The sequence below is a fragment of the Perca flavescens genome, chromosome 9 (assembly GCF_004354835.1).
Source record: "Perca flavescens isolate YP-PL-M2 chromosome 9, PFLA_1.0, whole genome shotgun sequence".
Lineage (NCBI taxonomy): Eukaryota > Metazoa > Chordata > Actinopteri > Perciformes > Percidae > Perca > Perca flavescens.
Window position 1 is genome coordinate 11,771,891 of NC_041339.1, and position 17,053 is coordinate 11,788,943.

Consider the following 17,053-nt stretch of genomic DNA (forward strand, 5'->3'; position numbering starts at 1 on the left):
TCAACATTTTTTGTACTCAAGTATTGCAAGTGGTTTATTTTAAAATGTACTACTCAAGTACTGAAAGTAAAAGTAGCCTACAAGTACTGTGTTATTTAGTTATTCAAGAAAGCAGTCAAAAGTTTGAATATCATATCCTATCGTTTATATTATGTCAAATGTTTAGCCTAAGGCTGTAGCCAAAGGACTTAACAAATATTAACAAATACTGAAATAAAATGTACAATTATCACGCTGTTCAAATAAAATGAACATCCTCTCCAGCACAGTAACGATTAAAGCCCCAAAAAACGTATCACACACTATAGTAACGTGTATCTATGAACATGTGTGATGTAGCTACAGGAAAGTTAGCAAGCTAGCAACATACAGATAAACTAGCAGCTTCACATCACAGGTTAAAACGGTAACAGCTAAATAGAGTACAAACTTACATCGTCTCTGACTTCTGAACGGGCAGCAAAATTACGAATCTCACTATGGCCACGCCAAGACCCGCCCTACGAAGCAGCTCAATTGGTTGGGGTTAGGCATTTTACCTCGAGTGGTTAAGGTTAGGGTTAGGGGATTGGTCAGGGGATAGGACCTGTACATGTATGCATGGACGCCTGGCCAATAGTAGTGTGTGAACGCTATTGAAGGGCGGGTCTTGGCGTGGCCATAGTGGGATTCGTAATATCGCGAACGGGCAACCGTAATGAAAAGAAACACGACGCGATCTCTGGGATTTATTACGTAAGTACGCAACTAACGTACACACACTAACTTACACAGTCTCCGTAGCGTGAGGAATTCACAACAATAACGAGTAACGATGCAGCACATAAAAAATCTATCGGAGTAAAAGTATTAAACTCATCGAAAATATGTACTCAAGTAAAAGTGGAAGTAGGAGAAAAAAATAATACTCCAGTAGAGTACAGATACAGCCTTTCAGTACTTAAGTAGAGTAGTGAAGTAGTTCTACTTCGTTACTATACATCTCTGCCTGCGAAGAATGTTGCATGGTTTCTATACAACGTAGTACATCCATGCATCCAAGTTCATTTTGGGCAATTTGGTTGAAAGAAATCCATATTTCTGTAATAAAAAACTTTGAAAATGGGTCAAATTTGACCCAAGGACAACACAAGGGTTAAGTAAGAGTATTAATACCACTCTGTAAAAAAAAAAGTAAAAGACATGCATTGAAAATATTAATAAGTAAAAGTATATCAGTATTAAAAGTAAAATTACTAACTTTATGCAGAAAAATGTCCCCTCTGACTGATATTATATCATTAAATTGCATAAATATAAAAGCAGGATTTTGCTGTTTTAGTTGGATGAGGTGAAGCGTATTTTTTTCATTTAATCATTTTCATTATGGATTCATCTGCTGATTACTCTCTCCATTAAACGATTGATTGTTTTGTATAAATTCTGAAAATGGTGAGAATGTCCATCACAATTACCCAGCGCTCAAAGTGACAACTTTACGATGCTTGTTTTGTCCAAACAACAGTGTATAAACCTCTGAAAATTCTTATATAGGAGAAGCTGGAAAAAATAATTGATGTATCAATATCAATCGACTAATCACTTTATCGCAGCTGGCAATTCTTTAATTGCTTTGAAAATGGGGAGAAATGCATGCAAAACATGCTGCAATGATATGCACAATACACATTCAAAGTTGTGCTGATATGAGGTGTCGGTATTCTGAAGACTGAACGTGTGATTTAGAGTTTGAAACAGTTGGTAAAATACTGTATCAACACCTCAGCTGACACATGGGGAAATGGTATGTTACTGCAAAGATATTGTGAAATGAAGGTAACAGGAAAAAGAAAATGTCTCACTGAGTCTTTTTTTCGTGATCAAATTGTCAGTCACAGTTTTATGACTTCTGCTGATCTGCTGAGCAGTCCTAAACAAAGCAGGGCATTCCTCAGGCATGTCCAAACAGCATGAACAGGGTGGGGTGGCTTCCCCAGAAATGACAATATTGCTCGTCTGCCAAGCACAATTATTGAAACGATTTTCTGTTAGGGAGTGAAGAAGGTGTGTAGCTGCTTGCTCTCACAGTGTTTGGCGTTCAAAATGAAAAATAACATTGCTACACAGTACCACCACATCAACTAGGGCATCACGGTAGCCAAAAAGTATGACCAATACTTAAAGACTCAAACTTATACAACCAAAGTGCTGTACTTTATACATTTACTCCACCGCCTTCATCTAACAGGTCTAGTTAATAGACAGTTTACAACAATTTGATAAGCACTTAAAATATGTAACATTTCATGTGCCAGAACTCAGTATGTCATTGAGGGAACACATAATATCTGACCTTCCTCGTTTGAATAACAATCTAACGAGTATAGGATGACACCAGGTGAGTGTGAGCTTTCACCTTATAACACTGAAACACAGAATTTTGTAACTAGAAAGACACCAATAATTCTGATCAAACTTACTTTAATGCTGAGCCCCAGGGCCATTACTACAAAGGTGAGGTGGTATTACAAATGAAATGGTATTATGCAAATATTGAATAAATTGGGCTCTTAGGATCAGTATTTAGTCACATCCTATTTCTACAGTGCCATAAATATGCTGCCTGTATGCAGAAACAGGGAAGGGGAAAAAAAGGTGATAATAATATTAACATAGTTTCACTATTTCAATCATTAATATTTTCACTTTATGCAGAACTCTGAACCTAACTTACCTAGGCTGTAGCTAGCTGACATGTGTCAGACCTGGCTTTAAATGTACTCACCAATGCCAAATACAGCTCATTCAGATATCTTGATGAGAGTGTTTAATGGAACGGTTTGAAAATAATCATGCCCATTTAGGATTTAAACAGCTTCGCCGACTTTGAAGGCATGTTACGACCATTTCCCAACATGCTAGCTAAATGTTCAACTGTTCAACTGGATGTTGCAGCTTCAGGTGATACCAGGACCTCTGCAATGGCTCGCAAACTGATCTTGCGGGAGCTTGTCAAACACAGCCTTTTTTTTTTTTTCAAGTTTAAAACGGGCTAAAATCGCCCCTGGTGATATCATTAAAAGACAAATCCGGTGCAAAATGGACCTAGGGGTTAATAACACGTGTACCAAGTCAACTGTTCTCTGGGATTTGTTTTCATGCTAATCGAATGTGACCAGTTTTAGCACAAACCGCTAATTAGCTTATAATGCTAGTCGTTGGGGCACGGGTAAAGTAAAAATAAATCGCTATTTCTATACTACTAACAAGGCTCAAAATAGCACCACACTTCCACGGTAGCATGATGAGGGTCCCTACATGTAAACTGAAGCATTGAGAACTTTGTAAGTGTAACAGTGTGACAGTTTCTTAAAAAGATAGCCATGCAACGTGAACATGAACTCTCCCATGGTTCGTGGTTTCCCAATGGGTCGATAGGAATTACGTTTGTGAAATGTAATTACATTCAAATGCATGAATTATATATGTTTATTAAAGTGCCCATATTATGAAAAAATCACTTTTTTTCTGGGATTTGGGGTGTTATTTTGTGTCTCTTGTGCTTCCACATGCATACAAACTTTGAAAAAAATCCATCCATGCTGTTTTGAGTGAGATACGGTTTCTGTGTCCTGCCTTCAGTCTCCGGGTGAGCTAGTCAAAATCTGCGGGGCTTTCTACGTCACTAGCAGAAACGAGCTGGCTAACTGCAACCGTTAGCATGCTACCTCGTTCTCAATGGCAAAGCACTGCTACGACACACACAAGTTCACCATAATCTACAAAAGAACTACTTACATGTGCGCCCTCATTTAGAAGAAGTCTCCCAGCTAATCCTGCCTTGTAACTGACCGAAGATGAGGAAACAACCTCTTTTACTGTCTATGGAGCTAGCTGACATGATCTACGATCTGAGCTACTGCGCATGTGCGAGTGCAATCAAAGATTACAGAAAAAAAGATGTCTCACTCTGTAGCTAAAACAGAGACCTGAACACAAGGTGAAAAGAGGAGCTGCAGCAATGAGAGAGAGCTGTGCAGTAGGCTACAACAAAAATATAATGTTTTCTGAAAATTAAACCATGTAAACCTATTCTGGTACAACCTTAAAATACAATAATGAACCTGAAAATGAGCATAATATGGGCGCTTTAAAATATATGCACAGCGTTTGTTGTTCGGCTGGTCGTGACTGTTTTCCCAAGATGGCACCCGCCTGTATAAGTGAAAGGTATTGTCTTTCTAAACTATCTTTTTAATAAACTGTCAAAAGTTACAAAGTTTTCAATGCTTTGGTTTACATGTAGGGATCCTCATTATGCTACAGTGGAAGTGTGGTGATATTTTGAGCCTTGTTAGTAGTATAGAAATAGCGAATTGTTTTTACTTTACCCGTGCCCCGACAACTAGCGTTATAAGCTAATTAGCGGTTTGCGATAAAACTGGTCACATTCGATTAGCATGAAAACAACTCCCAGAGAACTGTCAAACTCGTACACGTGTTATTAACCCATAGGTTCATTTTGCACCGGATTTGTCCTTTAAGTCCCCTAACTTTATGAAAGTGCAATACCGAATCGTTGGAGTTCCCCTTTAAGAGTTTAAGGCTTTTATATCTTGCCAAATCCTTTTCTTTTTAATCTTTCATAGATGTCTCTTGTGGAGTAATTTCTTAGTAGGCTATATACTCACTGTGGGCAACATGCCAACTAACAATTTCTTATCTCTGCTTTAAAGCCTGCACTTCATCACTAAGTAGGCTACCTCTCACACATTCAGGATGATTTATGTTACGATTAGCTCCCAGTTTGGACGCAGTAGCATATTCAGACACTGGCACAATGGATTGTAGTTAGAAGTTTTATTTTATCTCAGTACTTTCAAGTTAGAGAGAGTTAATCAAGGTGGTGAGCAGACAATCCCGATGAAAGCAGGTGGGGTCTGGTGGTGAGGAGTTTGTGGCAGGTAGTGGCACAGGATCAGCAGGAAGGCAGGCTCAGTTCTGGCAGGTGCTGGAGACGGAGGAGACACAGGTGAAGTTACTTCTAGCAGTGTACAACAACGGGTCAAAGTAAAATTCTTCACTGGAGTTTTTAGGCCTGAAGACTTACAACATGGAGAGCAGAAAACAGCCAGGCGATGAGTGAGTGGAGAGCCGGGTTTCTTGTACTGAGCTTGATTTTAAATGGATGTCAGGTGTGCCTGGTAATGCCTGTAGAGCCACGCCCCTGCTGATGAGCACACACACACACACACACACCAGACCACACACACAGGGGAGGAGACACAGGCAAAGACAGACAGGGAAACAAACAGAAAAACACAGGGGAATCCAGAGGTCACAGACAGGGCTGTGACAATTTAGACACAAATAAATGTTTTATTTTGGTAAGCCACCTGTGGGTTTCCTGTTGAAAAGAATATATAGGCTAATGTGCTTATTGCTCGAAAAGTGCTATATAAATACAATAATAATAATATTAATATTAATATAACTATTATTATTATTATTATTATTATTATTATTATTATTATTATTATAGTTTCAATTGAGATTTGGTAATTGTGTTGCAGGCATTCCATAATAGAGCCAGTCCCCTGTGTGTGTGTGTGTGTGTGTGTGTGTGTGTGTGTGTGTGTGTGTGTGTGTGTGTGTGTGAGAGAGAGAGAGAGAGAGAGAGAGAGAGAGAGAGAGAGTTGGTATGGGGGCGGGGCTTGTGTTGGTCTGCTTATCTCCGCCTTTGGACTTCACAATAAGTGCCCTTAGAAGGAAAGCCTGTCAGACTATAAACTGGAGAGATTTTTTACGGCTTGAGTGGCAGCAAATCTTCAGTTTATACAAGTCAGTTATCGAAACCACTTTTCTGCTCAATAGGATGCAGGATAGGATTTAAGTGAGGGCGTATTAAGCCTGTTTATTAAGTATTGGGTAAGTGTAGCCTAATTTAATTGTCCGTAGCCTACCTTCACTAAAAAGCGATGGGCGCACTAACCGTAACTTTGTGGATTCATGCATAGCCTGACTTTACTGGTCTAGTGTCAAACTTGTCCTCGCCTAAATGTTCCTGCTCTCCAGTCTGATATATAGCTAACCTGCAGCTTCAGTGATTGAGTTTGCGTCGGACAGCTTTAATCAGGCTATCAAAAGATGTCTTCAAACTAATCCGCATGTTTGTTATGCAGGATAATCTCCTCAAGCCTGATTCTACCTACTAAAAAGGAACGGAGTTGGACAAGTGCCGGGGAGAAGTTGCCGCTGTGAGAGGCGGTGGAGGCGGGGAGGTGAGCAGCGCAGTCCGCGGCGGATGACACGGGCATGGAGATGTTGCGCCGCTCGTCTGTGTTTGCTTCTGAAGTGTTTGACCGCTCACATACCGACAAGGAGCTGGTGTCCCAGGCCAAAGCACTGTGCAGGGACTACATTCATTCCAGGCTGAACCGTGCCGGGATAGGCTGGTCTAAACCTGAACATGGACTGGCTGCATCAGGTGGGGCACTGGGAGAGATATCGTCGGTTCTGCTGTGGCTGGGTACGTTTTGGTTAAGATGGTCTACCAAACACTGTAAACTTGATGTTAGACAGTCATTTATATAGAGACTCGTGGTCATCTTCACATGTGAGTTCAATGATGTCAGCATTCAAAGGCATATATTCCTATAATATTTACACTGATATTTATACCATGGTGGACACAGATGTCATAAGTATTTTTCCAGGGCATTTGGGGACCTGAACTGCATTTTAGATTTGATAATTTACAGTTACACAAAATGGGCTTAGACAGACAGCAATATTTGTAGACTCAGTGTGCTTAAATCTGACCACTTTTAGGCCAAGGAAAATTAAAAAATACACATGAATAGGCCACTTATATAGTTTTAACAATAAAGAGAAGAGAACAATTATAAAAATAAAAAATAAAAAGCTTTTGGAAGCTAATTTAGACAAACTCTAGGACATACAACAGTAATAATAATAAACTTTTTTTTTTTTTTTTTTTTAAATATCACATCAAAATGAATGAATTGAACATTTACAGAATTTTCAGGTCCGGGGGTGGCGAGGGTTTGCTTGGGCCTATGACCTCAATAACGTGACAGTTTGACATCATTCAGAAATGTGTTGTGGGATTACCTTTCATTTTTACTGGAACACCCTGAAGTGATTCCTGGGAATCCTCAGACAAACTAGAGACACAGTTTCATTTAGGCTAGGTAGCATTTGGATGTTTGCCCAGTATGAAAACTGATAGACTAAAGATGGCTCCTCCTGTCTGAGGTTTCATTTTACCATTTGTGGTTATCACTCCACCTCCAGTTTAGTTATGCAATTTACTGGAAACTTGGATTTAACAGAGACTGTCTATATATAAAAACGGGGAATGTTTGGGAACACTTTCAGGCAGTAGCACAGAGTGTCCCAAATTAGTTAAAAACTTTGGTCAAAACCCAGTTGTCTGAGCTGATTACGTCAATTAGCTTTCTTTTGGACTTTGTTTCCTTTAAAATCAACTGGATTTGAAGTCATTCAACAAAGCATCTACAACTCATAAATTCAATTTAAAAAGTTACTACTCTCATGTCTGTAGCCTACAGTAAATAAGTAGCTGCAGCCTGTTAGCTTAGTTTAGCACAAGGACAGGAAACATGAGAAAACAGCTAGCCTGGCTCTGTTCAAAAGTAACAAAATCCTATACCAGCACCTCAAATACTCACTAATTAACATGTTATATCTTGTTTAATCCGTTCAATAACTCTGTAGTGTAAAAACAACAATTACGGTATGTGCTGGACTATATCTTGGCCGGGACCAGTTGCCAGGCAACCAATGGGGACTCCAGAAAGTTATTTGGACATAGCCATGGTAGTTACCCCCATACTGTCTTTATATCAAGCTAACCTAACTGCCTCCAGCAACATATTCAACCAAGAGTCATTAGAGACGTATCAATCTTACAGGTTTTGGTGAAAATCATAACCAGAATTCACTTTTAAATTGAAAGTGAGACATGTAGTTTTTGCTAAACAGTGACCATTGCAGCTAGGAATGACTATGTTGGTGATAAATGCTGAACTACTGTTAAGCATTTAGGTAAAATGCTAAGCTATTGTTAAAGGAGCACGAGTGGAAAAGAGTAATATAGTCTGCCAGCTGATCTCAGTTTGTCTGTTATCCAGCAATAGTTACCTATCATAAGCTACCAGACCAAGTAAGGCTGTAGCAGCAAGACCATTGAGGTTATTGAATCAAGCAAGGCTGCATTTTACTGCTAATGAAGTCAACTATTCATTTGTATGAGGAAGAATGTGTTATTGCTTCTTTCAAAAGTTACATAGTTTTGCTTAAAGTCAGAGGCACTCCAAACATTCAATTAGAGATGTTTTTGATTGAGTTTAGTCTCTTATGTTGTGGCCAGGTGATGAGTTGGAGTACCTTCGACCCAACGTTTACCGCAACGTAGCGCGGCAGCTCAACATCACAGTGGCGTCGGAGAGTATTGTGTCCGATGCTTTCCTGGCTGTGGCGGCGGAGATTTTCTCCACAGGTAGGTCCACATCAGAATCTGGTTGTATTGGAAATCAAGCCATGCATACAGGCCTGCATGATGGGAACTAACTTTAGTGCTTTGTTATCAGATAGACAAACTTAAAAACAAAGAAATATTACAGAGCGTTTGTCCTTTTTAGGGAAGTTCTTCATTTGGTTGTCATTGGGAAGGAGGAACTTCAGAGCTTGAGACAAATACAATAAAGATATTCAAAGGTTTGGAGAACTTATGTCTTTTTTCTTTCTAATTCTAGCCTACTTTTTCATGTAAACACCTCTGTTGCAGGGTAAATGGAGGATTCCCTAGTTAGTCAGAGAGCTTTTATTGCAGTCATTACCTCCTTAAAGGAAAGAAATTGTAGGGAGAACATTCAGTCCATATTAGGTTAACATGCTGCCAGAGCAAGGGATTGTTACGGACAGTTTGGACGCCACCCAGGGAGTTCAGTCATGAGCCTCAGTTGGTTTATACCTTAGGGACTCTAACAAAGCAATCTGCTACAAAAAACTAATTAGGAATCAACTGCACACTGAAGAAAATCAGGTTAGTGTGGTCGTTAGTATGTGCAGAGTTACTAAGAAATACCACTGACTACTTCAAACATTTAATTTAAAGAATATCTATCTTAATCCAAGAATGTTCTGAGATTTACAGGGGGAGAAATAAATAGCATGTAGGCTTTAGTTTCAATTTGCAGGTTGAAAATGTAGCCCTCAATGATTACAGTGTAAATTTAGACATGGCGTAAAACTGTCAGTCAAGACATGTCACTGTTTGAAGAGGAAGTCATGGACAGCAGGAGATTATGACCATAGACGTGTCTAATGTGCATGAGCTTCACAAACGTCATGCTGCTTGTCACGAGGCACAGATAAACTACCGCTAAAACATGTTACACCATTGCCCGTTTTTGAAACTTTTAATTCAATCTGCTCTAATCAGTATATTTTATATTAATCACCAATTGTAATGTGTAAGTTGTCACTCGTTGTGTCAAACCCACAGAGAATTCTCACCCGACTCTCAGTACCCCTTATCTATACGGAGCTTGTAGTGTCTTTTAGCTTATTGTTTTGGTTTCATAGCCATCAACTGTATTGTTGTGGTTCAGTCTCATCACTTTCACAAGTGCTGTTTCCAAGCACAGGCAGCTTGGAAAAAAAGCTCTGATAAACCTGCAGTAAACTTCCTTTCCAGTGCCAAACAGCAGACTGACAAAGTTAGCGACTGGATAGCAAAGATAGTGGAGCACTGAGCAGCTTAAGAGCCAGATATTTCCCTCCGGAGTTGGTAAAGACCAGACCAGAGGAAAGAGGAGAGTAAATATTTGACTGCAGTCGCTGGATGTGTTTATAGGCAGTGGTAAATGGGGCCAGGGGCACATAGGCCTACGGTTGACTTTAACAATGTATATATTGTTACACTTTTCTCAGTCTTAATATTTGAGACAATGACTAAAACATGTTTTTGTCAAAAGGGTTTCCTTAAAAGCTAGCTAGCAGACTAGGTGGCGGTAATGCACCTTAACGCTGGTTGCCACCCGCCATAAAACATAAAAAATAAGTGACCTCAGTGCACTTGTCAGTCAGTCAGTCAGTCAGTCAGTCAGACATCACAGATGGCAGAGAGTTATAGGTCGATGGCAAGGTATAGGGAGAAAAATAGGTCAGAAACTGACAGAATGTAAATAGCTCTAATATTCTGCTGTTACAAAATGATGCACGCTAGTTTGTGGCAGGTTGCTTCCAATCTCTGGTAGTTAGCAACCCTGAAACCAGAACACCCCCACCCCTCGCCCAATAACCATTCCAATTGAACCCCAGCTGTTTGCTAAGTATCACCATGTCAATCATCATCTCATCTTAAAAGGAGATAATACTGTATATCAGTGTTGTTGGGTTTATGGCATGTTTCTGCTAACCTGACTCCGCCAGATGGATTGCTTCGCATTTGCTCGGCATATCCATCTGGGAACTTTCCGTTGGAGAACTTTTGGGAAGGGGCGGAAATACTGGTTAGCTGATTGGATAAACCATCTGTCTATCACCACCTATTTTAGGGATAGACGGGCCAAATCAACCAATTAGATCAAACTCTTGCCAAAACCAGTCTGGAGAAGAGCAAAAACATCTTTTCCTCCGAGAAAAGCCTCAAATGCCGTTTTTTGCTCTTCTTTCAATGAAGGAATACTTTCTAATTCGGTTAAACTTGCGCGATAGCTACATTCATCTCATCCGTGGAAGCTGCCATGTTGTTTAGACTGAACTGTCGCTTCTCGTTGCGTCACACTTAAACCCGCCTCAAAACCAACGCTGACTGGTCGGTCGTTTGGCGTACGGCTCCAAATTTAAACTTAAAAAGTTAAAGTGAAATACTAAACCACTGGAGTACCCCTTTTACTAAAGTAACTAATAAAGGTGATCATTTTTACCAAAAGGGGTGCTGTAGTGCCACATCTGAGGGGGCATCCGAATGGTCACTTGTATGTTTCCTTTTTGCCCTTACATTAAGTGAAGCATGTATTTTTTTCTATAGGGGCACCTTGATAGCTTTACTGTAGCACAACTGGTGGGCCATGTTAGTCTGTATGCAGTATCAGCAAAGCTAGCTCCTGGGGGGGGGGAAGCCAATGTAAGGCGGCAGTGAAGGGGGGGTTTCCATATAATGGTCAGTTAGTCCTGAAGAGTACTACTTAGTCTGTGAAAACAGTTAGTCTATGGCTTTTAAGGTGTTTTATAAAGTATGAGAAATACCCCCATCAGGGTTATCTCCGCTTGGTCTTTGAGAATTGTTTGGGCTTTTATGGCCTTTATTTGATATGACAGATTAAGACAGGAAAGTGGGAGAGAGAGGGGGATGACATGCAGCGACTGAGTGAGCCTTGGTAAATGGGGCGCATGCTCTACCAGGTGAGCTACCAGGGCGCCCCGAGAATTCAATTATTTTAATTGAAAATTTGTGTTACAAACTCGGGGTGTGGAGTTTATAAGACACAGGCATTTAACAGCCAGGGAGGTTGTAACCAAAGACACAGTTGAGTTGCATTATGGGAAATGTTAGTGTAGGATCCAGAATTGCTAGAGCTTGACGTAGCTGTCAGACTTCTCAGATCTTTAATTTCTGTTGCAAGTGCACACAATGTAGAATATCATTCTGCAAATTCCAGATTTCACAGTTAAAGAGAAACATGAACTCTCCGTTTTGTGAGATCCTAGGAATGAGTCGGATGACAGTTGCAGAAGATGGATGGAGTTGAGGCTCAGTTTGTATCTGACATGTAAACACTGCAAAAATAGTCTGAAGCTTTGACTGTAAATGGTGCGGTGGCAGAAAGCTTTTCTCAACATGTGAACTAAGTTGGAAAAATGATCTGCTCACTAATCTAGCGAGGCGTACTGCCTTCCTGCTGTTTGGGTTTTCTTCTCTGTGGGACAGACAGGCATGTCGGCCTAATGCTTGGCTTCTGCTGAGGTTTTATAGTTTGTTCATCCATCTTTGAGGAGAGCTGCTGACAGATGTTTGCTGCACTAAAAACTCCTTAAAATGAGCAGAGTCGCTCCACTTTGATTTACCATTTTCCAAGAACCCTCAAATCATCAAATAATCATTGTTTGCAAAATTTGGCAGTGTGTTCATACATCAGATAGCAGCAATACATGACTATTGTGCATAAAGCTTTGAGTGAGGATGTTAGTTTATTTGGCTCCACAACTTGTGCGTCTCCTTTCAGGTGTGACATGGGGAAAGGTGGTTTCTTTGTATGCCGTGGCAGGAGCCTTGGCAGTGGACTGCGTTCGCCACGGTCATCCAGCTATGGTCCATACCATTGTCGACTGCATGGGGGAGTTTGTCCGCAAGAGCCTGACCTCCTGGTTAAAAAGGAGAGGGGGCTGGGTAAGGAAACGTAATTTTTTTTAAACCGGATCACTTGTTTGTGTGAGTGTTAATGATGAAATAACTCTAAGGCCTCTAGTTTCACAGTGGTAAACTGAAGGTGGTGTAATTTGTCCCGTTTGCGACATGCTGGATGTGGCAAAATAAAATCACTGTAAAATCACTAAACTTACCACATCTGTCTGTTCTAAGTTCCAGCATTGCTATTATAGAAATATTATATTGCGCTTGAAGTGATAAAGTAAGTGAACTAGTGCCACAGATTTTTATTTTTTCTTCAAATTTCTGGATGGGTCGGTGGGTGTGTTATGAATATTAGAGGCTAAATATTGTTACCTTTGCTGCATGTTGTCCCCCCTCTCTCTCTCTCTCTCCCCTGATTTTCCAGTCTCCCTCCAAGCTAACACTATCCAATAAAGCAGAAATGCCAGAACAATATCTTTAAAAGAAAAGTACATTTTTCTGTCAATTGACAAATCAATAAATTGACTGATCGTTTCAGCTCTAATGAATTTTGAGCCAGCTCTCCCCCTGTTATCTGAAGATTAGCTGGATATGACGTACAGATGCAGGTCCCTTTGATATTATACTGATACACTTAGCAATAGCTACAACAGAAAATATATTACCGTATGATACAAGATAAATGTGGATCACAAGTTATAAATACAATACAGATTAAAGATAAATGTCATATTTTGTTATATCATTTTATGATATTGGGGTGGGATGAATGGTAGAGATGGGAAAGATTCCCATGTTAGTGACTTGCGAGCGTTCACATCATTGAGAAGGTTGTATGATCACAGTTGGTCGTATGAGGATTAATACGCTGTGCATTGACAATTTCCCAACAAATCCATTCCACAGCTTCAGACAGAATGTTGGATGTGTCTTCTGTAGAATCCCGTTAATGGAAAAAGTCTGTCTGACAAAATCCTGCAGAAACAATTAAGAGCACAAGAAGGAACAAGGCCTGGCAACGTGCCTCTGCCTGGGTTCTGCTCTGCTGGAAAGAGCATAACAAGTGAACAAATGTGCCCATGCACTCAGAGACATGGCACCCAAGTAAGGTTTGTTTTGAAGAGAAGTGGAGTGTGACAAAATGAATAGCAATGCATTGTATAACTGACCTCATAAGCACAAATGAGGGACCTGTCGCAGTCTAAACTCAAACTGTAATATTTCTACAGTGGAAGATGATGTCAGCGTGTTGGAAACCTAAATAACATTCTGTGATATGAAGGATCTGAAGAGGGGGAAGTGTTTAGTGTCAGGACGGACAGTTAACTGTGCTCTCTGTGAAATCTCATTGTCTGTGAAAGTGTTCTAGTTATCTAGTTAAAGTAGATTATTGAAGTAAGCATTGCTGGGATTACAGAGTAGGTTTTGGCTTTGAAATAACATATTTGTGGGCAAGTTGCACATCTTGTCAGTACAGATTCCGAGAATATTTACAAATCAAGAACACGTGGGATTTATAAGGGCTTTTCGTTGCGTGTTTGCTTCAAATGGGACTTTTTGTTTTGTTTCCTTCCATTCCACAGTCTGGATTGATTTGGTGAGCTCTGTGTCCTCTGTGTTGTTACAGGTGGATGTAACAAAATGTGTGGTGAACACTGATCCCAGCTTTCACTCTCACTGGCTGGTGTCTGCTGTCTGTGCCTTTGGACACTATCTGAAGGCCACCGTGTTATACCTCCTCAGGGAGAAGTGAAAGACAAAGCCACACACTGGATTTTTGCAGACTGACCAGCACTGCACACCACCACGACCACCACCACTAAGGCATCCGCTGCTTTGGATTATGTTTACACTCATTTGCACTGATCGTGGATGAACCCTTCACAGACTTTCCATTCTTCTTCTGCTTCATATGCTAGATTGACTATTTATTGTCAATGGTTAGGTTATGGCACACATTTGATGTAAATGTCTAAAATAACCCCGTGTTTTTAGCTTCATTTCTTTTTTCACAAACAGAAGAAATACACATTTTGCTGCCTGTTGGGCAGTGATTTGGCTGCCCCTAGTGGTAGAAAATGACAACTACTGTAAATTAAAAATATTACTTTGGAGTCCTGAGGCCATTCCTGAGGTCTTGGTTTTTGAAAATAAGGCTACGTTCACACCGCAAGTCTTAATGCCTGATTCAGATTTTTTGCTCAGATCCGATCTTTTGTTTGGCTGTTCACATTACCTTTTAAAATGTGGCCTATATCAGATTCCAGTGTGAACTGTTTGCGGTTTTGAACTGACCCGCATGCGCAAAAGAACAATAACAATGACATCAGAGGCAGCACGCTGTTGTGCTAAAGTTAGGGAGGTTATGGAGGAAGTCAGCATTTTTATTTATTATTCAGCTTTTATTTTTTTATTTTGTATTAAAATGTTTGTGTAATGGCAGCCATAACATTAATGCGCAGGTGCTGAGGAGGAGAAGACTGAAGAGAAAGAGAGACAAATTTGCGGGGTTATGGCTGCAGCTTCACTAAAGAGGTCTGTGTGACCGTACGGCCAATTTGCACGTCAGGACCGCTACGGGCCTCCACCGCTCTGGCTTCGCCCTCGCACACGCTCCACCTCCCCGGCGGTGCGGCGACTCGGGCCGGTGGTGCGCCCGACCCCGAGGGACCGGGATCCCACCTCAGCCGGCGCACGCCGGCTTTCACTTTCATTGCACCACGGGGCGACCCCGACTTGCGAGCGCGTTAAACTCCTTGGTCCTTGACCCCAAAAAAATTTGGGCCACTTTGGCCTGTAGTCTGAACGTAGCCCACTTCTCACCTGGTTGGCACATATGGCCCAACAGACTATAGTGCATGCTAGATAACTGCAAAATACAACATGTTTTCCTATAATTAAGGGACTGCATGAAAACATATTTTTGCTGAAGAGATGGTAGTCCCATCATAATGTGTTATCCTGTAATACAATTGAAGTTCAGATTCACACATTTCCAACTTGTTCTACTAATTGGCGAAGTGAAATGAAACATTTTAACTGGGGTCCTATTAATGTATTAATGTTTAAAACGGGGCACAACATCTTGAATTATTTATGCTTTTCCTCTAATGAAACGAGTTTTATCCACTTAGTACTCTGAGTATGTTTAGATATTGGGGGGAGAGTGTTGCATTTTTTTCCCAAATCAAAAGAAGAAAAGAAAAAAAGATTTATGCCTTTTTAAAGTCAAATATAAGATTCTGCCCCCTTTCCTACCCCAATAATTGTTGTACAGTCCCTAATGAATCGGAGGAATTGAGCCTCCAAATATGTACAATTACATGCATTTCGGCAGCACTATACATTTCATGCAACGTTTCATTCTCTTCATTGGTCACTGTAAGGCTGTGTATATTGCTTTAATTGCAGTAATGCATTTACAGTATATTTTCTCTGAGTTAGAGCACTTTGATAACATTTCATTTTGTAAGTAGAATTTATTCCATGAAAAAGATTTACTTTTATATGGCATGCAGCACTAGAAGTGTAAGAATATAAACAAATGTTTGTCATCTGCAACTGTAAATACTAACAATAATAAATGGTTTTTACAACAATTACAATCAAGTCAGCAGTGGTACGTGTTAACAAATTGGTAATGAACAGATTTCGCTTTGCAGCTGTCTTTAGATTGAGAATTTAGTCAAGCAAGCTGTGAAGTTAGCTTGGTGTGTGAAGTGTCCAGACTATTTTCAACCAGACAACAAACCTAAAAAGTTACAGTTTTCTCTCATAGCTGTCTGTAGACTCAAATAATGACATGGGCTTAGTCTTTGTCCAACATCTATGACAGAAAAAAAGGAAACCTTTTTGGATATCTGCCAAGTGTTTTTTTTTTTTTTTTGTGGAAGTAGATGAATATTATTTTATTCATTTAACTGGACTCCGTCTTAGCCATAGGGGGCTGGAACCTACCTTCATTGTCATCATTGAAAAATGTTACTGTAACTGAAATACTATATACAATGAATAATTATTGTCTGGCTTTACTGTAAAATTGTAATTGGATTAAAAAAAACGAGGCCCTGGCACCAAATGAAAATGATGATTTACAGTTATTCTTAAAGTGTTCCTGTCCCAATACATTTGTGGTCTGACTTTTTTTTTAATGTGTTTTTGTGAAAACCTTACAAACTTTAATTTGATTATTTTAGAATGCAAACCTACTGATTTAATTCTAGTATAAGCGCTTTGCTTATTGTTTTTTTCCTGTGTGGTTTTGTGTTTACCTCTAATGTCAGCTGTGAATGATGTATTTCCAGACTTAAAAAGACTATAGACGGTAGAAACATTGATGGCTATGTGTTACCACCTAGTGGTTGAATCAGATTTAACCAGGAGAACTGTAAATGGAATAATGAAATGCCAATAAACAATTTTGACCTGCAGCAAAGTGCCAGGTGTTTAAAACTGGATCTCAAACCATCCCCTGTTCCATTTCAACTTTCCACTGGTCTCACTGTATGCAACTTTAGTCATTACTCCCCCCCCCCACCCCTCCCCACCACCCCTCCCCCCCTTATTTAAATATATATATAACTCTGGAATTTTGTTGTGGTGTTTTCTGGTTTTGTGTCGGTTGAAGAGTTGTTTTTATTTTTTTTCATTAACATTTTTTATATTTTT

General features: G+C 40.0%; 1 protein-coding gene across 3 annotated transcripts; it reads left to right on the top strand.

The window, feature by feature from the left end:
- The first annotated feature begins 679 nt into the window (after positions 1 to 679).
- On the top strand, positions 680 to 14,608 carry boka (BCL2 family apoptosis regulator BOK a). 3 transcript variants are annotated; one of them, XM_028587411.1, is made up of 5 exons: positions 680 to 735; positions 6,162 to 6,508; positions 8,396 to 8,524; positions 12,258 to 12,421; positions 14,013 to 14,608. In XM_028587411.1, the coding sequence occupies exons 2-5, from the start codon at positions 6,295 to 6,297 to the stop codon at positions 14,136 to 14,138; spliced, it is 633 nt and encodes a 210-aa protein (XP_028443212.1). In that variant the 5' UTR covers positions 680 to 735; positions 6,162 to 6,294; the 3' UTR covers positions 14,139 to 14,608. The 3 variants fall into 3 exon arrangements, with proteins under 3 accessions (XP_028443212.1, XP_028443211.1, XP_028443213.1); XM_028587410.1 differs by lacking the exon at positions 680 to 735 and adding an exon at positions 5,749 to 5,907; XM_028587412.1 differs by lacking the exon at positions 680 to 735 and adding an exon at positions 5,749 to 5,907 and having other exon boundaries at positions 6,162 to 6,466.
- The last annotated feature ends 2,445 nt before the right edge of the window (positions 14,609 to 17,053 follow it).